Raw genomic sequence first — 22523 nt, forward strand, 5'->3', positions numbered from 1 at the left:
TTCAATTGACCCTGGAAGGATTGGCTGTCAGAGTTCTGTCGGACAACACGACAGCAGTGGCCTACATAAATCGCCAAGGAGGCACTCAGTGCAGAGCACTAGCAGCGCAGGCTGCGCAGATTTTCCACTGGGCCGAGCTTCATCGGCAGTTTCTGTCAGCAGCTCATATTGCAGGTCAGAGCAACGTGCAAGCCGATTATCTGAGCAGGAATCAGATCGACCCAGCGGAGTGGGAACTTGCAGACGAAGTATTCCTGCAGATATGTGCCAAATGGGGAAAGCCCGTAATGGATCTTATGGCGTCAAGCACAAATGCCAAAGTCCCGTGCTTCTACAGCAGACGGAGAGATCCTTGCTCGGCAGGGTTGGATGCCTTGGCTCAACCCTGGCCTCAGGGCCTCCTGTATGTGTTCCCTCCTTGACCCTTGATTGGGCGAGTACTCATGTGGATTCGGCTCCACCAAGGAGAGGTGGTTCTCATTGCCCCGGATTGGCCCAGGAGGCCGTGGTATGTGGACCTGATTGGGCGAGTACTCATGTGGATTCGGCTCCACCAAGGAGAGGTGGTTCTCATTGCCCCGGATTGGCCCAGGAGGCCGTGGTATGTGGACCTCCGGCGGATGCTGGTAGAGGATTCCCTGCCATTACCTCTGGTACCGAACCTGTTGTCACATGGCCCGGTGACCATGGAGGACGCCTGCCGCTTTGGTCTTACGGCATGCCTATTGAGAGGGCGCAATTGAGAGACAAGGGATATTCCAGTAAAGTCATTTTCACTCTCCTACAGGCCCGCAAGCGTTACACTTCCGTGGCTTATGCCAGGATTTGGCGCCAATTTGAGGCTTGGTGTGCTTCTAAAGCGATTACACCCATGTGGGCTTCTGTCTTGCCGATACTTGACTTTTTGCAGGATAGTTTACAAAAAGGCTTGGCCTATAATTCCCTGCTTTTTCAAGTGACAGTCTTAGCATGTTTTCGAGGGAAGGTTGCTGGCCTCTCTCTGGCTGCTTGCCCGGATGTGACACGGTTTCTTAGAGGGGTGCTTCGGCTCCGTCCTCCCGTGCGGGCTCCGTGTCCGGCCTGGAACCTGGGTTTAGTTTTAAAGGCCCTTCAGTGTTCGCCCTTCGAGCCGCTTAGGCGAGCTTCGGATAAGGATGTGACCTTAAAGCAGTGCTTTTTTTGTAGAAAAAAAGGTGCCGGTACTCATTACGGGCGGGGTCACCACGTATGGCTCCACCCCTATGATAGCCACACCCACATTGGCCACACCCCTTATAGCAGCCGTGGCGCATATAAACAGACATCATTGAAAATATACTAGTATAGGAGAAAAAAAAAACCATGATTTTTTTTTCATTATAAAAAATTTCTGTAAGCTGTTACAGCTCCAATTATACCCAGTGCAAAATAAGACAGCAGATGTAAACACTAAATGAAAATAAAATGATTTTTCCTACCTTTGTTGTCTGGTGACTTTGTTTTTCTATCCATATTGGTCCCAGCCTCTGATTCTGCTGCTCTCTATCTGTTCTTTTAACTCCGTTTCTAGGGCTTCCTTTCCATTTATTTCTTTCCTTTCCTCTTCTTCATTTCTTGCCCTACATCCATAAGTAAAAGCTGGATCCTCCTCTGCGGAATTGACTGGAGGGGGTACAACGTGGATCCAGCTTTTGCCTATTTTCTCCATCCATGTGCAGTTTCTCTCCTCTCTTTCCTTTCCCTCATCTCCATCCATGTGCATCTTCTTTTTTTCTTTCCTCCGCTCCATCCATGTCCATGTCCAGCATTTCTCCTCTCTCTTCCCTCCCCTGTATCCATATAAAGAAATAATTCTCTCTCCCCTCTCCTCCATCCAAGTGCATTTCTCGTCTCTCCCCGCCAACCCCTCCATCCATCCATGTCCAGCAATTCTCCTCTATCTCCTGCTCTCTTCTCCATCCATGTCCAGCAATTCTCCTCTATCTCCTGCTCTCTTCTCCATCCATGTCCAGCATGTCTCCTCTCTCCCCTGCCCTCCCCTCCCATGTCCAGCAATTCTTCTCTGTCCCCTGTCCTCCCCCTGCCATGCATGTCCAGTGATTATCCTGTCTCCCCTGCCCTCCCCTTCCATCCAGTATGTTCCCTCCAGCCCCAGCATCAGACCCTTCTCTACAGATCAGCCCCAAACCTCAGCGTCTGTCCTTGGTCCCTTTTTCTCCCAGCCACAGAGTCGGACTCTTCTCCCTAAATCAGTTCCCTTCTCCCAGCCCCAGCAAAATATCCTTCTCTCTCCTCAACCCCTAGCGCCCAGCATGTGCCCTGTTCTCCCATCCCCAGGGTCTGCCATTCATCCAGCCCCCACATCAGACCTTCTCCCCACCCAACGTCGAGATCCAGCTGCCCGCCCTCTTGGCTTCCCGACAGCCCTGCTGCTTTCCGGTTCAAACCTCTCCCCCCCCCACTCCGTGACGCGTTTCAATCTTTTATTTATTTTTTTACGTGCAGTCACAGCGCCGGCGTTGCTGAGAGGACCAGGCTCACCTCCTCCTGCCTTCCTTCCCTTCGCTGTTCACTGCCTCTCAGTGTCCCGCCTTCGCGGAAACAGGAAACACGTCACAGGAAGGCAGGACACTGAGAGGCAGCGAACAGTGAAGGGAAGGAAGGCAGGAGGAGGCCTCAGCAACGCCGGCGCTGTGACTGCACGTAAAAAAAATAAATAAAAGATTGAAACGCGTCGCGGAGGGGGGGGGGGGGGGGAGAGGTTTGGACCGGAAAGCAGCAGGGCTGTCGGGAAGCCAAGAGGGCGGGCAGCTGGGGCAGGAGCGCTGGATCTCGACGGGCAGCAGGAACGGATAGCAGGCGGCAGGAAAAAAAGGTGCCGGTACACCGTACTGGCGCGTACCGGCACAAAAAAAGCACTGCCTTAAAGATAGTCTTTTTGGTAGCCGTGACATCGGCAAGACGGGTATCTGAGCTCCAGGCGCTGTCCTTTCGAGACCCATTTCTGCAATTCTCAAAGTCCGGAGTAATGGTATGTACGGTGCCTTCCGCCTAAGGTGGTTTCAGCGTTTCACCTAAACCAGCCTATTTTCCTGCCCTCCTTTTCTAAAGAGGAGTTTCCAGAAGCCTATGGGCAGTTCCACCTTCTGGATGTGCGAAGGGCTCTGTTGCAATATCTGTGCACGTCAAATGCCTTCAGGACGTCTGACCATCTTTTTGTTCTTTTGTCAGGTCCGCACAGAGGGTCTCCAGCGTCTAAGGCCACTATAGCCCATTGGCTCAAAGAAGCTATCTTTTCAGCATATCTGCTATCTGGCTGGCCTCCGCCTGAAGCCTTTAAGGCACATTCCACAAGAGCGATTTCCTCTTCTTGGGCTGAAACTGGAGCACTCTCTCTTCAAGAGATATGTAGTGCAGCTACTTGGGCTTTGAAGCTCTCTTTTGCCTGACATTACAGGCTGGATGTGGCTGCCAGGAGAGACGCGCATTTTGGAGCACAAGTGCTGACGTGTGGTGTGGCTTGTTCCCACGGTGGGAATCCCACCCCATCTAGGGATTGCTTTGTAAACCTCCCTACTCCCCTTATCTTAATTTCTTCCTTAAATTTTATCCTTTGAAAACTCTTGGTTGTCTTCCCCTGGACCTTCTCCCCTCGGGTAAGGCTTACTTGTTCGCTGGTTTCCTGTACATCTCGGATCCCCTTATGTATTTCAGTCTTTTCCTTTATTGTGGGGATTTCCCTGTACCCTCTTATAATTTTCCTTTTCTTAATTTTAGCTCGGGACATCCTCTGCCCCCATTTCCGAGTTAATATTTTATAAGTCCTTTTTAATTGAGGGACTCTCTCATAACCTGTTTCCAGCACCTCATGTAGTAAGGAGTATATTCATTTTCAAAATAGAAATTCTTCCCAGCCATGAATATTACCACTACTATTTAGCATTTCTATAGCGCTACAAGGCGTACGCAGCGCTGCACAAACATACGTCTGTTCCATTCCCTGAGGTCAACCTGAATTGAAGGGGGTAATTAGCCTGGAATAAATTCTCTAGTCTGAGTGACTTTAATCCCTAGACATTTAAGATGAGAAGAAACCCATTTGAAAGGGAAATTGTCCTTAATTTGCTCAATTTTAGTGGGACTTAGTGAAATTTTAAGAGCCTCGGTTTTATCAATGTTGGCATTAAAGCAGGATACCATTCCTTAAGCTTTCATCTGTTGTAAATGGATTGGTACTGACATGGGGTTGGGAAAGTGACAGTATAACATCATCTGTAAATAATGAGATTTTGTGAATATCATGGCGTATCTGAACTCCCTTGATATCCAAGTCGTCCCTTATGTGTTGTGCAAATGGCGCCATGAAAAGGGCAGCAAACAGTAAAAGAGAAAGCTGGATATATATCCCTCATTAACTTTTATAGAAGTCCTAGGGTTCGTGTATAAGGCATTGAACCATATGCAAAAGCCATAGTCCACCTTAAGCTTTCTCAAAACTGTGGACATGAAAAGCCAGTGCATGCGATCAAATGCCTTCCCTGAATCAATTGCCACCAAAATGGCTGGAATGTTATGCTTTTACACCTCCCAGTTGACATGCAAAATGTGTTTAATATTATCAAATATTTGCCTGCCTGATGAGGGTTGATTACAGAGGGAAGCCATGTGGGATGCACTGAGTTGTCATACAGCTAGCTTTTTAAGTACCTCTAAACACATGCACAGTTTTACCTCTCCAGATTTGGAAGCGTATACTTCTGTCTTTGCCTCTGAGACAGGAGTAACCTTCTGGAGGTCTCCTGGAGGGTGGACCCTTGCCCCCCAGGCAGAACCCCAGGCAAGAAAAACTCTGGCTACTATATAAGTGTTAGACGTAACAAACGTTTATTCAAATAGTCAAAGAAGCCAATCGGTAATTATTGAAATATCAACAAATAAAATCTCATTACAGTATAATATGTAGCAAATAAAAACAGAGTTTTCCCTGGGAGCTATCAATATGTCCATCTGCTAGTGTAGGCACATTGAGGCTTGCCATCCTCAGTTCTGTTTCCTCTAAAATACTTTTTCTTCCTTTCTTCATTATCTTAATTATAATTATCCTTCCTACCTAATGAATATGCATCTTTCCAGAATATTCTGTTTCCTGTTATGGCGAATCCTGTTTCCAGCATGTTCCATCAACTTCTATCATTTATTCCCTCAAATTCCTTGACAGTCATATAAAGCATAAGTTTTCATATGATATGGCTTGACCTATGTCCTTGTTATGCACAGTCATCATACTAGCCCTCTCCACCCTCTTGCTCAGCCTACAGTTTTACCCATACCCACTTACTTCTCCTTCTAATTGTTTATCTGGATACTGCAGGTGTCCTTAGTCATAGGAGTCTTTGGCTCTTAGTTGCTGACCAGCAACTTATCACAAGTTAGCATAGGCCAAATGTCAATCCATAGCCTTAGAAGGGTAGTTACCAGAAAGAATACAGTTGTATAGCTGTCTTGCAATTTCAGATCTGCTCCCAGCTCAAGAAAAGCAAAATAGCTATATTAAAATAAAAGCTAGAAATATGTAAGGTTTGCACCTTTTCATGGCCTCTATGATATACAGAAGTCCCATTCCCCCAATTTGCCATGGCTTCATTAGAACTATCAAGGTCATCCCAGGTTTGCTCTCAGGCCAAAAAAAAAACATGTTAAGATATTTAAAGCTGCTTCATAGGTACCTAATTGATAACACCGGTCAGACATAAAACTTGGGAAATAATATCATTTTGAACCAGACAGACATTGGAAGAGCATGCCATGGCATCATGGTATACTCCAGAAGTATGACCACATTCCTCCTGTGTAAAGCATGTGGTTCACACGGTGATATTATACTTAAGTACTGAAACTCTGCTCACTTAAGTGGAAAATCCTTCTTCCCATTTGATATCCTTCCTCCCAAGTTCTCAAGATTTGGACCTATCTGTATTTAACTTTAGGCCAGAAAAGGATACATATCCCTTAAACTCTTGCATGAAATACCTCAACAAGTCCTTGGGCTCCATAATATGTACCAAACCATCAGCTTATGCCACAGTTTTGAACTCCCATTATGCCTCTGCAGAATTCTGTGGTGTGATTGCTCCTTGAGTATTGTGTGTATTTATGGTTGTCCAAAGGAGTAGGGAAGGGACGTGGGACAACCAATCTAGGCAAGATACCAGAGGGTAGAAAGTAATAGAGAAAATATTTATTTAAAAAAAACCCAGATATAATGGACTTGATATGGTCCCGTGTTTCGGCAGAAGTATGCCTGCTTCAGGAGTGAGTATCTGTATAGGTAATGACCATTGTTTCACAAAAAAGGTTAAGATATGGCACAAGCCAACGATACTAGGATCTGTTCTAATAAATGCTGTAGCACAAGGTTTCCATTCAAACAGCTCTCCCAGAGCTCAGAATTTTCATGAAGCTCTGTGCATTTATGGTTCTCAATGCACACAGTGATTTCCTCAGTCTTTAGTTTTACTTTTCCATTCTGCCAAATGTACATGAAATCAAAATTTTCCCATTTTGAAAAGGTTACCTCCTTGGTTTGTACCCATTTTTATGTAATTTCTCCTCCCTGAAAAAATTACTTAGTTTGTTACAGGTTGATATTCTGTGGCGTTTAACCAGACAGGAGAGACTCCTGCCCTGTTAAAACACACTGACTAGGCCAGGAGCCATTATTCAGCGACATTTAGCTGGAGAGTGCTGCTGAATATCTGCTCTGACCTTTGTGACTCTCTGGTAATTGCCGGGGTGGTCTAGGGCAGAGTTGGTATGGAGTCAGAAATTATTCAGGCACTGCTGAATTCAGAAGCAGTACCTGGGTAGCTACCTGGTTAACTTAAGATGATAACTCGGCTGTGCCAGAACCAGATATTGGGTGATACTACTCAGATAGAGGCAGGCACTAATTTCAGTCAGCAATGGCCAGTGTTTAAAAAAATTCTAATGGTCATTGGCTTAATATTGCCCCCTTACTACTGTGTTTTGTTTGCATTGTTGGTGCAAAGTAAGTCTTAAGCTGAGGCAGTTTGTTTACAAATCCACACCGGTCTGGCATGCAGGCCTGTCTGTACTGAGAGGCCAGAGGATGGTTACAGTTACTGTCCCGCCAGAGTCTCTTTGAAAGTGCAAGTTATAAAATATTGCAGCATAACAATCACTGAAGAAAGTACAAGAGAGTTAGAAGGCAGAGAGAATCGTTGTCCATTTTCTGCAGAGGTGAAGAACAGACATGTTTGATTTCTGGTTTGAATCCAGAAGGTTCACTCCAGTGGGAAAAAAGGAGAATCTGAAAAGATAGAGCGGTGGATATTGGAAAAATAGGATCAGTTTTAATTTGCCCTCCGATACTATGACTGTCTAATGCTGGTGCAGTATTTGACACTGTGTTTATGATATTCAGGTGAACTTGTTGATTTGCCACATAGGATAAAAAGAAAACGTACAAATTACAAAGCTGCCTTTTCCAAGCTTTGGTGGAACAGATCATTTGTGGCTCATTTGAGAGAGAGAGAAATGTTATGCCAATGTATTTTACTTGTAAATTGCCTTCTAAAATGTGTTGATGACCTTCTCCCCAAGAAAACAAACAAATGAACACAAAAAAATCAATGTTTAGATTTTAAAAATTTTATTTAGTTTTTATTTTTTTGCAGCACGCCTGCCCTTTTCTATTCGAGTTCTCCTGGAAGCAGCTGTTAGAAACTGTGATGAGTTTCTAGTGAAGAGAAAAGACGTTGAGAATATCTTGAACTGGAGTGTGACGCAGCACAAGAATGTTGAAGTGCCATTCAGGCCCTCAAGAGTTATTCTGCAGGATTTCACGTATGAGAAAATGGGGCTTTTTAAATCTATGGGAAGGAGATTGTGGGGGATAAGAGAGGAGTACACAGTGATAGACTTTCTTTTTCATGTGTAGAGTGGTGGTTGTCAACTCAGTCTTTCAAATAAATGCAACCAAGTAGTTTTTCAGGAATTGACAATGAATATACCTGAGTTAGATTTGACCATAACAGTCAGGTTTCTAGCTTGAGTTTGGTCAAACCATTTTATGTTTCTTAAAAACTGTATCCAGTACACTGTAAATAGGTTGGGGAAATTGAAATCTAGTAATGATGTTGAAGTCCTTGTGCTATAGTATTGTACATGTTTAATAATAAGCTGGTGACTCATTTCACACAAGGAGATTCAGCCTTGTGGCTCAGCATAATCGTCACTGGCTTTTGCAATTTCCATTAAATCTTAACAACAAAATACTTAAGGCTTATGTAGCTCAAACTTAAATATGACTGCTTAACTTAACTTAGTCGCCTCATGTGAAACAAGTCACCAGCTAAGGCCTTTATACAAAATTCAAAATGTTTTTCTTGTAATATATATGATGGAAGGAGTCAATTTCTATCATTTGTCAAGTTTATATAAGTATATATAAGTCTTTATAGCATTGGGTTTACAAATTTGAGTGTATTATCCCCGCTATCAACTTTGGACTGGTTTTAAGTTTCATTTAATAAGAAGACATCATGTTACCTTGAGTGCATTCTGAGTAAGAGTGGACTGCTGTAAATATTTGTCTTGTTTGCACATAGCTGCTGTAGATGTTCATTAATGCAGGGTATTGCAAATCATTAGAGTCTAACCAAATTTTGGTTTCTGTTATGGTGCTGAAACTGGCCGCAAATCCATTTTCTACCTGGTTTTGGCCAAACGGCTATAGTCATGGCATCAATTTCACCCAAAACTGATGTGTGTGTTTGGTAGAAGCTGAAAATGTGTAGTTTGGCCTGTTTGTCTCCCTCCTTCCCCTCCCCACCCCCATCCACCTGTAGGTGCTCCCCTCAGGCCTATCTTACAATCTCTGGCAGTCTAGGGGTGTAGTCAGGGCAGGAGTGATCCTTAGTTGCTCCTGCCTATACTGGCTCTGCTCTCAAAATGGCTGCCATGATCTGTAGTGGCAATCTCGTGAGACTGCCACAAGAGGTCATGGCAGTCATTTTGAGACATGGACAAGAACGACTAGGGAACACTCCTACCCTGGCAACACCACTAGCCACAAGGGATTATAAAGTAGTTTGTGGGAAGGGGGAGCTACTGTTTCCATTCTTTTGTTTGTGTATGTGTGTATGTAATGCGATTGCAAGTAATGCAGTTATGATCTTGCATAGTAGTTTATATGGTAAATAGAATGCTTCAAATGTTTTTGATACAAAAATTTAGCAGGAATTTATCTATAAATTTGGGATGTTAAGCTTCTTAGGAATTAGCCTTTATGTAGAGATAGGACATCAGCTATCAAATATGACTCCAAATATGGCGCAAAGTCAGCCATTGTAAAAACACTGTGATTTTTATTTTGTTTTTTTCATTACCTGAGGTCCATGTGTGCAGGGGCTATTTTGCTTGGAGGCAAAATATGGTCTTTCATTATTTATTATATATATTCTGGTTTGGATACTATTTTGGTGATTCTAAAGAATTTCCAGTCTCAGTATGATGAAGATGCAACGTTTTAATCAAATGTGTGACTTGCAGAAGCTAGGTTCTATGAAAAGGAAACCCGCAGTAATTGTTTTCAAGCACAATTACTGATGAAGCGTATAGTGTTAGTAGGGAGATATTACAATTAAATGTTTATGTATTGGAATATAATTTGAGAAATGTATTGGTCTTCATTGTAATGTTTTAGAGCGTATAGCAGGGGCATAGCCAGACCTCACAGTGGGGGGGGGGGGGGGGGGGCAGAGCCCGAGTTTGGGGGGCACATTTTGGTCTACCACCCTGTCGCCTCGCCGCCCTGCTGCTCCCCACCCACTGCTGCAGCAAATACCTTGGCATTCTGAGTTTCACTAAAAGGAGCGTGCCGGACGTGAGGAGAAGACAGAGCAGGGCAGTCAACACGGTGGTGCCAGAGACTGGCAATGGACAAGGCTTCAACTGGCGGGGTTTGGATACCCCCGCCAGAAAAAAACAGGGTCCCAGAAGAAATTTAGGGGGCCAGGCCCCCGTGGCCCCACGTAGCTACACCACTGGCGTATAGTCCTCGTATTCAGTAACATCAATGTGTTTTTTTTTATTCTGGATTGTGCATCAGGCTGGTAAAATGTCTACAGAATAGACTAATATCTGGACTCCTTTACCCTATTTTAGTAAGAATTTATATCATACTTGTCCTTTGACTAAATACAAAATGGGAAACATCTCAATGCTACTTTCTCTTATTTGTGTACAGTTTGAGTAAGCATAAAAAGCTTGCAAATCATGATTTTTTTTTTACACGTTCTCATAATGGTCCTGTCTCAGAGGAATTTAACTACATCTGTGTTGACTTGGGAATCTAAACGTATCAGACTTGTTGAGAAGTCTTTGTTAAAATGGGTGTCCCAGTTGTCAGCTTGTGCTTGCAGTTCCTGGGACGTGATAATCTCCTGTGGGTTTAGCAGAGGGCTACTGACTACAAGCTCTGACAATCCCCAGTGAGCCTCATTGGTTCACAATCACACAACCAAATTCATTTTTCATTTTTGGCCGAAACCAGGCAATAAGTTTTTTTCAGCTGCAGTTTCGATTTCAGCTGAAAATGGTTAGACATTTTTTCGGTTTCATTTGAAACTGAAAAAAGCAGTTTCGGTCGGCTTCTACTAAGAGATTCACTAAAGTGGTTAAAAATATAATAAGCAAGTCATTTTTGACTAATTGACCTACAACTGCCTTTTTTTCTTTTTTTTTTAGAGGTGTACCTGCAGTTGTTGATTTTGCTGCTATGCGAGATGCTGTGAAAAGGTTGGGAGGAGACCCAGAAAAAATCAATCCTGTCTGTCCTGCTGACTTAGTCATTGATCATTCCATCCAAGTTGATTTCAACAGAAGGTGAGAGACTTAAAACCAAGAGACCACGGCAGAAAGAATAGCTTATAGGGGGACCAAATAACACCTTTCCTTCCTCCATTTGAAATCTCACGCATGTCTGTTCAGGGACTGGGTATAAAAGTCAGTGTGTCTTATTAGGATGACTGGGGATGTATGAGGCATGTATGTGTGTATGTATATATATCTTTGAGTATGTGTCTCTTTGTGCCTGTGCTTACAGATACCCAGACAGATGGAGCCAACCCACTAGTTCACAGTTTATTAAAATATAATATACCACCAGGCCTAAATGGATCATGGCTGTTTACAATAAAATTACAAAACGTAAAAAGAAAGGAATGCCAGATTTCATATAGGAAAGACCTCTGTCAAACACACTAAGAAATCATCTATCAAAAAAAAAATCATCATAGACCCATAAGTATATTTTTACCCCGTCACTTATGGAAATATCAAAAGCAGTTATAAAAAATGAATTTTTTATAAAATCTTAAATTTCTTGGAACTCATTTCCTGTCGAATATCATTAGACAGATTATTCCATAATGTAGGTGCTAACCAGAAAAAAAGCTCTTGAGCGAGTAGAGTTCCAATGAGTTCTAGAAATATGGGGCTTCACAATCCTAAAATCATAAAGGGACCTCAGTGTCCTAGCTGGAGTGTAGCTAACCTACTTCAAATAGGAAGGAGAGCATTCATAATATGCTCTATGAACTAAAATTAAAATTTTAAAAACGATGCAAAAACAAACCAACATAAGAGTAGCCATACTGGGTCAAACCAATGGCCCATCTAGTCCAGTATCCTGTTTCCAACAGTGGCCAAGGCAGGTATTAGCAGAAACTCAAATAGTGGCAGCATTTTATACTACCAATCCCAGGGCAAGCAGTAGCTTCTCCGTGTCTGTTTCAGTAGCAGCCTATAGACTTTTCCTCCAGGAACTTGTCCAAAACTTTTTTAAACCCAGATACACTAACTGCCCTTACTACATCCTCCAGCAAATAGTTCCAGAGCTTAACTATTCGTTGAGTGAAAAAATATTTCCTCCTATTTGTTTTAAAAGTATTTCCATGTAATTTCCTTGTGTGTCCTCTAGTCTTTGTACTCTTTTTGAGAGAGAGTAAAAAATCGATTCACTTCTACTTGTTCTACAACACTCATGATTTTGTAGACTTCAGTCATATCTCCCCTCATCCATCTCTTTTCCAAGCTGAAGAGCCCTAACCTCTTTAGCCTTTCCTCATATGAGAGGAGTTCAATCTCCTTTTTCATTTTGGTTGCTCTTTTTTGAACCTTTTCTATTTCCCTATATCTTATTTGAGATATGGCAACCAGAACTGAATGAAATACTCATGGTGAGGTTGCACCATGGAACAATACAGAGGCATTATAGTATTTTCGGTCTTACCTCGATCTTACTCACCATCACTTTCCTAATAATTCCTAGCATCCTGTTTGCTTTTTTGGCCACTGACGCACACTGAGCAGAAGATTTCAGCATATTATCTACAATGACCCTAGATCTTTTTCTTGAGTGCTGACCCCCAAGGTGGACCCTAGCATCATTTGCATTTGTCCACATTTTATTTCATCTGCCATTTGGATGCCCAGTCTTCCAATTTCCTAAGGTCTTCCTGCAATATTTCACAATCTGCATGTGTTTTGATTGAATTTGTAGACGACAAAACTATTCAAATCTATCACCTCACTCATTGTTCTGATTTCCAGATCATTTATAAAGATGTTAAATAGCACCAGTCCCAGTACTGATCCCTGTAGAACTCCACTATTCACCCTCCTCCATTGAGAGAAATGACCATTTAACCCTACTCTCTCTGTTCTGTCCAATAACCAATTTCTAATCCACACCAGAACATTGCCTCCTATCCCATGACTAATTTTCTCAGGAGTCTCTCGTGAAGAACCTTGTCAAAAGCTTTCTGAAAATCCAGATACACTACATCAACTGACTCACCTTTATCCACATGTTTATTTATGCCTTCAAAGAAATTAAGCAAATTGGTGAGGCAAGACTTCCCTTGACTGAACCCATGCTGATTCTGGCCCAGTAAACCATGTTTATTTATGTGTTCCGCAATTGTATTCATTTCCTGGATCACCCCTGGAACCCTTTTTAAAAATCAGCGTTACATTGGTCACCCTCCAATCTTCAGGTACTATGGATGATTTTAATAACAGGTTACAAAGTACTAACAAAAAAGATAATGGAGTGACATGATCAAATTTTCTAAAATTCCGAAGAATTCTCAAAACCGTATTCTGTAGCATCTGTAATGCTTAACACTAGAAGTGGAAATGCCAGCATAGACTATATTTCCAATAGTCTAGCTGAGAAACTAGCAAAGCATGCAACAAATTATGTAAAGTTGCTTTTTCAAAAGAATGTTTAATAGGTCTTAATGTCCACAATACAAAAAAAGCCCTTATTTTTTTAATTATTTTTTTACCAATGATGAAATTTGATCCATATAGCACTGTGGTAAACTTGGGACGTTCAACATGCCCAGAAATCCAACATACCACAGTCTTATCAACATGATGGTCCTGAAGCCAACCCAGAATGGCATCAAGGCAATTTTGCAATGAATTTAAATTGAGTACTTGAGCTGCTGCCTTTGCCACCAACAAGGAATTGTCTGCATAACAATAAACACCAATACCCAAACACTGAATGAGTGTAAAGAGATGGCTCAAAATATATGCTAGGTGGTATTGTTTGGGCAAAATGCACCTATAAAGGAAACTAACCTTGGTAGTTTCTTGATCAAACACAAGACACATTGAGCAAAATGTTGATATATAGATTCCACCTAGAACTAGGCCTTAATTTCTGGGGGAACATTTCAGAATTCGGTTCTGCCACTTCTTTTTGGACTTCAGTGCAGCTGAGTTGTCCGGCTTCATCCCCTTCCTTTCCAGAAAGTCTGCAGGGAAGAGAAGGGGAGAGGGTGAGCTTGGAACAGAGCAGAGAACACTCGCCCTTCTCTCTAATCCAGCCTCTTTTCTCCTATTACTTCTGACTCTGTCCTTTTCCCCCAGTCCACAATCCTACTTCCTCTTTGTTTACAAATTATGCCTTGCCTAAAACTATCCAGAAAGTTATACTTGGAATGGCAGGTTTTCTGTAAGTACATAAGAACATAATACTGGGTCAGACCAATGGTCTATCTAGCCCAATATCTTGTTTCCAACTGTGGCCAGTCCAGGTCACAAGTACCTAGCAGAAACCCAAATTAATAGCACCATTCCATGCTACCAATCCCTGTGCAAGCAGTGTCTTCCCCCATGTTCATCTCAATATCAGACTATGGAGTTTTCCTCCAGGAACTTGTTCAAACTTAAAAAAAAAAAGTATTTCCATGCAGGGGCGTAGCTACGGGTGGGCCTGGCTGGGCCCAGGCCCACCCAATTTCGGCCCAGGCCCGCCCAGCACCCGCCCCAGCACCCATTGCCGGCCACTGCTGCTTTTCCTGTTGAGCAGCAGGGCCGGCGCTACAAAAAGAAGAAGCGCTAACGGCGCTAAGGAAGACGAAAAATGTTTAAAAAAAAAAAAAAAAAGCGCGGCACCGGCAGGCACTGTCTAGGCAGCCTTGACGCATTGGCTGCTGGCTCGCAGGCTCCTCCCGTCTCCTACGTCACTGCAGTGACGTAGAGAGGGGAGGAGCCTGCGAGCCAGCAGCCAATGCCTCAAGGCTGCCTAGACAGTGCCTGCCTGTGCCGCGCTTTTTTAAAAAAAACATTTTTCGTCTTCCTTAGCGCCGTTAGCGCTGCTTCTTTTTGTAGCCCCGGCCCTGCTGCTCAACAGGAAAAGCAGCAGTGGCTGGCAATGGGAGCTGGGGCGGGCGCTGGCATGCAGGGCGGGCCTTGTCGAAGAAAAGAGGGAAAACATAGAAGAATGGGGAGAAAAAGAGGGAAAACAGATGGAAGGATGGGGAGAAAAAGAGGGAAAACAGATGGAAGGATGGCAGAGAATGAGGGAAAACATGGAAGGATGGGGAGAAAGAGGGAAAACATGGAAGGATGGGGAGAAAAGAGGGAAAACAGATGGAAGGATGGCAGAGAATGAGGGAAAACATGGAAGGATGGCAGAGAAAGAGGGAAAACATGGAAGGATGGGGAGAAAAGAGGGAAAACAGATGGAAGGATGGCAGAGAATGAGGGAAAACATGGAAGGATGGCAGAGAAAGAGGGAAAACATGGAAGGATGGGGAGAAAGAGGGAAAATAGATGGAAGGATGGCAGAGAAAGAGGGAAAACAGATAGAGGGAAAACGGATGGATGGGGAGAGAGACTCTGGATGGAAGGATGGGGAGAGAAAGGGGAGAGACTGGAAGGATTCAGAGAGAAAGGGGAGAGACTGGAAGGATGTGGAGAGAGAAGGGACACTGAACAGAAAAGGGTAGAGTGATACAGAGACACTGGTTAGAAAGAGGGAGAGAGAGACATTAGATGGAAGGATCAGGAGAGAGGGTAGATGGATGGAAGGATGGGGAGAGAAAGAGGAAAGACGCTGGATGGAAGGGTAGGGAGAAAGAGGTGACACTGGACGGAAGGATGCAGAAAGAAAGAGGGGAGACTACTGGAAGGATGGGGCGAGAGAGGGGAGACTGGAAGGATGGGGAGAGAAAGAAGAGAGCTGCCGGATGGAAAAGGAGAGTAGTGAAAGACTGGAGAATAAGAGGAAGGGGCATGGGGAGAACAAGGGTGAGAAAAAGATGAAAAGCCATAAGTAGATGAAGGAAATTAAAGAATGGATAGTAAGAATGAATTAAATCTGGACAGAGAGAGAGAGAGAGAGAGGCAGAAAAATATTGAAGAAAGCAAAGAAAAAGGAGAGAAAAATGAGAAATGGCCAGGAAACCGTGTCAGAAGAGTTAAGTGAAAACGAAGGAAAGCAGAATCTAGAGACTGGGAGCGACACAATGAGAAAAAGTAAATGGCCATACAAGAAAGGTAAAGAAAATAATTTTATTTTTAATTTAGGATAAAGTAATATGGTACCTGTGTTAATGAAGTTTCAGAGACCAATACTTCCTTCCTTAGGTCAGGCGAGGATACCGTAACAGCATTATACTGACCTGAGGCAGGAGGTTTTGGCCTCTGAAAGCTCACTGAAAAGGGTGTTAGGCTATTAAATAAATTTTCTGAAATCTGATGCACTGAAAAGCAGCACTTTACCCTGTGTGACAAATGCATCTGATTAGCGTGACTAAATTTTGCTGGGGGAGGGGGGTAGAGAGAAAATTTTGTGCCCACCCACTTTGGGTTCAGGCCCATCCAAAATTGGCAGTCTGGCTACGCCACTGTTTCCATGTAATTTTATTGAGTGCCCCCTTGTCATTGTTTTTTGAAAGTGACCTATTCCACTGTTTGTACTGTAGAATTCAGTCTTTTGAAATAATAATGCTCCGTCATTAATAAGTCTGATTTACAAACATGGAAGCAATGCTATACTATGGGGTGTATTAAGGAATTTTGATGAATGCCCTTGACTCTTGCTGTCTCTTTTTTTTTTAATGTGTGGCCCCTCTTCAGAAAGCTGCAAATCTGAAGTACTTCCCTTAAAAGAGTTAAAGCTGGTATTCCTTTCCTAGACTGCTTATATAACTTGTGTCCACGTTAGGATTGCTAGTACTACATTTTGACCTTTCCAGATGTGTTTGATTGAGATTTTAGGTAAAATCACAAAATTAGAGTTGACACACACACACACACACACACGCATGCATGTAATAATGATTCCCCCCTTCCTAACTTCTCAAAATAATATAACAATTCCCTACTGTGGTAGGAAGCCATCCTTCCTTCCCTCCCTCTCTTGCTCCACTTTTAAATGATTAAAGTGTCCTGTGCCATCCCTTTCTGTATCATGTTTTCCCTTCCTTCTGCATTTCATATTCCAAATGATAGTTAGTAGTAGTATTTATTCACTGCACTTTCAATTAATAGACCAGTCCCAGTTCAGTGAGAATAGTGAGGTCCAGGTTATTGTAGAAAGCCTTATAGTGGAATCATCGGTGAAACAGAAAGAGGGGGAACTGCAGAACAGCTTTAACTCTGAATCTTTTTTTTTGTTTTTTCTTTTGTGCAGGCCTGATAGTTTGCAGAAGAATCAAGAGCTTGAATTTGAAAGAAACAGAGAGAGGTTTGAGTTCTTAAAGGTAGGGGAACAAAAGAGTGTGGATTCGTGTGCATCAGAAGAGGAATACAGTAGAACCCACTAATACACGGCTCCCCAAGTCGGTCCTACTGACCCACAACCAGTTGATTTTTCCAAGATATCTGTTGAGGATGTACATGAGAGAAATTTTCATGTTTTGCAGACTTAGTGGAGGCAATTCTACAGTGATGTGAAAATCCCACCCCCCTCCAATTTTCCTTATTATTGCATATGTGTCACACTGAATGGTTTCTGATCTTAAAACAAAATGTAATATTAGACAAAGGTGGTACAGCCAGTTATTAAGTTTCGGGGGCCATTTATTTTTCACATAGGTGGTCTGGGTGTTGGATAAGTTTGTTCCTTAAATAAATGAGGTAATAATTTAAAATATTATAAATTGTTTAAAGATCAGAAACCACTTAGTGTGACACACATGCTGTAACAGAGGAAATCAGGAGGGGATGATTTTTTTCACATCACTGTATTGTGAGTGCCTTCTTTTAGATGCCACACGGTGAAAGTTTTATCTATAACGGCGTCGGCACCCAAATTCCATTATAGAATACTAGCATAACCCAGCATCGGCACATCTTGCATTTATGTGCTCTGCAGTTACATCAGCCATTGACTTGATGCAGCTGTAGGCACCCAGTTGCATCAAGGACATGCCTAACTCACTGTATCTTGTACGTTGTGCACATAAGTGACAGCCCTGCCCATTTTGACGCCTCCTTGCATTTACATGCTATGTCACTTATGTGCCTTTACAGAATAGTGCTTATGTATGTTGTACACTTATGAAATCACAAAACAAACACATCACTATAACCGTGTTCAGTATCTTTTCAAGGCAGCATCAGTTTCTTAAGTATTTTATTAAAAAGGAAGGAAAAAGCCTAAGAAAATGCAGGTTTATATTTGTATCAAATCCAGCTCGCGTTGATCATTGGCTAAAAAAAACCTTCCTCAAAATCTTTACTTTTAACCTTAATAACATCCAGCTACTTAGCTCAACAACTGCAGAGGTTTATTTATTTGTACCTGGGGCAGTGGAGGGTTAAGTGACTTGCCGAGAGTTACAATTTGCTGAAGTGGGAATCAAACCCAGTTCCCCAGGATCAAAGTCCACTGCACTAACCACTAGGCTACTCCTCCACTCTTATGTCTGGTGTAACTGTGAGTATATAAATGTAAGACGCTAGTATTGTATAATGGTAACAGGTTCCATTACAGAATAGGAGAAGTGGCCTAGTGGTTAGGGTGGTGGACTTTGGTCCTGGGGAACTGAGGAACTGAGTTCAATTCCCAGCACAGGCAGCGCCTTGTGACTCTGGGCAAGTCACTTAACCCTCCATTGCCCACCGCATTGAGCCTGCCATGAGTGGGAAAGCACGGGGTACAAATGTAATAAAAATCTGCATGGCCTTGGGCATCTAAATGAAGGGGCTAGTTTATAGAATTGTCTCCCATATGTGAAGGTGTTTTTGGGGGTGGAGCAAAGAAAGATCAGGAGCAGGTTTGGCACTCGTGCATCTATTTGATAAAAAATACTTATGTGCGGCAATTCTGTGTTCTTAGCTTCCCTGGAGTAATTTTATGTAGGTGTATATGTTGCCTTTTGTTAAATCAGTGCAACATATGCACCTCTGGACTGTTATAAAATTATCCCGCCCCAACCCACTTCCCGGCTGCTTTTTTTTTCTAGGTATACACCACAATGAGACAAAACGTGTGTCATTTCTAAGAGACAAATAACTAACTACTGCTCAGCTGGAACATAGATCAAAGTTCTACATAAAAACATTGAACATTAGAAAATAAGTAGTCAATGAAGCCAAAATTCTCATTATTGCCTTCCATAACTCACCTGTGTAGAGCCCATTCAAAAATATACTGGTCCTTTTTAAAAGCATGCTGTTTCTAAAACAGTGTTAGTGCTGGGGTTCAGGTGTTCACAGGTCTCCTCCAGAGCAGCTTTCCATATACAGAGTGTTGTTTGACAATATTTTGCTTTCTGTTTTGTTTCAGTGGGGTTCCCAAGGTTTTCAAAATATGAGGATTATTCCGCCAGGCTCCGGAATTATCCACCAAGTGAATTTAGAGTACCTGGCACGAGTAGTGTTTGACCAGGATGGGTACTATTATCCAGACAGCCTGGTGGGGACAGATTCACACACAACCATGATTGATGGCTTGGGAGTGCTTGGATGGGGTAAGCTCTCTGTTTACCATGACTGTTTCTCTTACTTGACTGTTAGCTACAGCAGATCACCCATACCTATATGGCTCAGGTGGCAGATGCTGGACACTGCCCTGTGGAAGGTCCCAGATTAAACTCCCAGGTCAGGTCTCATTCTTCCTGGGTTTGGCTGGTGTTGGGGGTGGGAATGTTGCAAAGGAAGTTTGAAGGTAGATCCTAAAATGAGGCAGCATTGTGGGCATTCATGTTATTTAAAAGTATCAAGTCACGCAACTTTGCAAGAATACAAAAAAGAAGGTGACAATTTTTTCCCATTAGATTTCCACCCTTCCAAACCTATCTGCCCCATCTCCTCTGACCACACTAACCTCACCAATCCTACCTGCTGTGTCAGAAACTCCTCCTCATCAAGGGAAGGAACCCTAAAGCTCCTAATTGTTTAACGTTTTACCATTTTACCTTTCCTATCCTATCCTTGTCTACCATCCCTATTCCAATTCATATATTCTTGGGCATTGTTGCCACTGTATTTATCACAGTTTGTAATATTCTTCTTACATGTCCTTTGTAATGTTTTTTTACTATGTAAGCAGCTATGCTTATCACAGTTTATAATATTCCTCTCACATGTTCTTTGTAATGCTCTTTCTTTTACTATGTAAGCCGCATTGAGCCTGCTGTATGTGGGAAAGCGCGGGGTACAAATGTAATAAATAAATAATAACAAAACAGATTGATTTTGCATAGTTATAAAATTCCCAAATAAGGATCCCAGGTCTTAACAAAAATCTTTCATTGTAAGGAACTTTGGGCATGAGCATCTGCACCAGAAAAGAGCAGTTTGTACAGGGGCCCCATCCACAAACACCAGTCATAGGGGGCCCTTTTACTAAGTGACAGCCCACCGTGGGCTTGCCATACACTAAACAGGAACTACTGCCAGGCTACTGCAGTAGCCCAGCGGTAGTTTCCACCCCAGCGCGAACCATTTCCAGCGCTATAGAAATATTTGTCTCTTTTTGTAGTTTTTTTATTTATTGCATTTGTATCCCACATTTTCCCATCTCTTTGCAGGCTCAATGTGGCTTACAATACATCATGAATAGTGGAAATATATAATAAGATAGATAATTAGTATTATGGAAGGATCTTGGGTGACATGATAATGAAAAAGCATGATATTAGTATAACAAGCAAATATAATAAGACAATACTGGATATATGTAGAGGAGTTCACATTTGTTGATCTTTGTGGTGTGCCTTGTTAAAGAGATGGGTCTTCAGTAGTTTGCAGAAGTTAGTGGTTCCAGTGTTTACTTGATGGTTACTTCCAGGTTAGCACAGGAGCCCTTACTGCCACCATCATTGGGTGGCAGTAAGTGTCCCCCCTGAAATGACTGCGCGGTAAGTGGTTAACTTACTGCACGGCCATTAAAAAAAAAAAAAAGAGAGAGAACCTTTTACCCACTGCGGTAAAAGGGGGCCTCAGCGCGCATCGTAAGCACGAGTTGACGCTAGTGCAAGCCCCCTTTTAACCACAGTTTAGTAAAAGGTCCCCCAGATGCAGTGTGAAGGTTTTAGGGGGTAAAAACAGTAAGATGGTGTAATATAGTGCACGTCGGATAAGCGCGTGCTCTGTTTAACTGCATGCCGTACTTCGGTCCCTTTTTTGGCGCCATCAGTTTCTATGGGGACAAACGTCGGTTTAGCGCACCACTGATAAGTGCAAGATTCGCTTATATGTATGGTTTAAGACTGCTCCCTTGCAGGAAAGACTCTGCATAAGCGTACGCACGGAATATGGAAGCCGATTGGCACGTGACAAAGGGGCGATAAATTTGAAATCTCATTGGTTACCTGCCACAGGTAACCAATGACTGATTACTTCAAGTAAGCCTATGTCAGTTAACAGAGACTGTATACTGTACATATAATAAACAGTACATGTGTTTATCAGATTTCAAGCTTCTTTGGGTCACAACAGTTAAGTGCACGCTCCGGTTAACTGCATGTATTTCTTTGGTCCCAGACCCTTGCACTTAAGTGGATTGCACTGTATTCATTTTGTATGAGTACACTGTCCTTGTGCAGTTTCTTTGTCTTACTATAGTGGGACAAGTAGCATACTGTGCCATAATGTATACTGTTGTTTAAATATTCTTTCTGCTGTAATTGTCTGTTGCCTGTGTACAGATTGTTCTTGCTGTATAACGCCTTGGGTGAATTTCTTCCAAAAGGTGGAAAATAAATCCTGATAAATAAAAAAAAACACTAGCCAGGTGAAAGTCTCCTGACCATCTGCTGGTTTTCAGAAGAAACTGGTATTTCGGCAGGAAATCATGAAAATGGCACACAGCATATTGCTCCTAATCAGAGGGAGTCTGATACCTGCTCATTTCATTGTAGCATGGATGAGCTAAACAGAGAGGGTTGCATCTGCTGGGGACAAAGATGAGTGTGTTCAGCAATGGAGGGATGCTATTTTTATGCCATTTTCCTAAACCGGCTAGCTGGGAAAATTGTGGCCTCTGGACCAGACCTGGCCCATGAAACCCTGCAAATGACCCACTCCTCATTAAGAAACTTTTTGACAGGATTATAGGGTTAACAGTCTGCTGATGTCATCAGAGACAAACCTGCTTATAATCGAACGAGAAAAACGCCCAAGTTCCGACCTAAATCGGGAGATGGACGTTTATCTCACAAAAACGAATAAAGCGGTATAATCGAAAGCCGAACTTGGACGTTTTCAACTGCACTCCGTCGCGGATGCGGACAAAGTTGACGGGGGCGTGTCAGAGGCGTGGTGAAGGCGGAACTGGGGCGTGGTTATCACCCGAACAGAGATGGGCGCCTTTCGCCGATAATGGAAAATAAGTATGCGTTTGTAGGTAGAATTTAGGGCACTTTTCCTGGACCCTGTTTTTTCACGAATAAGGCCCCAAAAAGTGCCCTAAATGACCAGATTACCACCAGAGGGAGTCGGGGATGACCTCCCCTGACTCCCCCAGTGGTCACTAACCCCCTCCCACCACAAAAAAATTATGTTTCACAACTTTTTATTTTCACCCTCAAATGTCATACCCTCCTCCCAGGCAGCAGTATGCAGGTCCCTGGAGCAGTTGTTAGGGGGTGCAGTGGACGTCAGGCAGGTGGACCCAGGTCCATCCCCCCCTACCTGTTACAATTGTGCTGCTTAATGCTTAGTCGTCCAACCCCCCCAAACCCACTGTACCCACATGTAGGTGCCCC

At 42.9% G+C, this 22523-nt stretch overlaps 1 protein-coding gene across 2 annotated transcripts in view; it reads left to right on the top strand.

Annotated features, from left to right (window-relative positions):
• The window catches only part of ACO1 (aconitase 1), a 241233-nt gene that overhangs the window by 92563 nt on the left and 126147 nt on the right, over window positions 1–22523 (top strand). For both annotated transcript variants that reach the window (XM_030194231.1, XM_030194230.1), the window contains exons 3-6: window positions 7677–7845; window positions 10750–10887; window positions 17000–17069; window positions 19100–19283. In XM_030194231.1, the coding sequence (XP_030050091.1) occupies window positions 7677–7845; window positions 10750–10887; window positions 17000–17069; window positions 19100–19283 (561 nt within the window). The remainder of the gene's footprint in view (window positions 1–7676; window positions 7846–10749; window positions 10888–16999; window positions 17070–19099; window positions 19284–22523) is intronic.

Source organism: Microcaecilia unicolor, chromosome 2 (assembly GCF_901765095.1).
Source record: "Microcaecilia unicolor chromosome 2, aMicUni1.1, whole genome shotgun sequence".
NCBI lineage: Eukaryota > Metazoa > Chordata > Amphibia > Gymnophiona > Siphonopidae > Microcaecilia > Microcaecilia unicolor.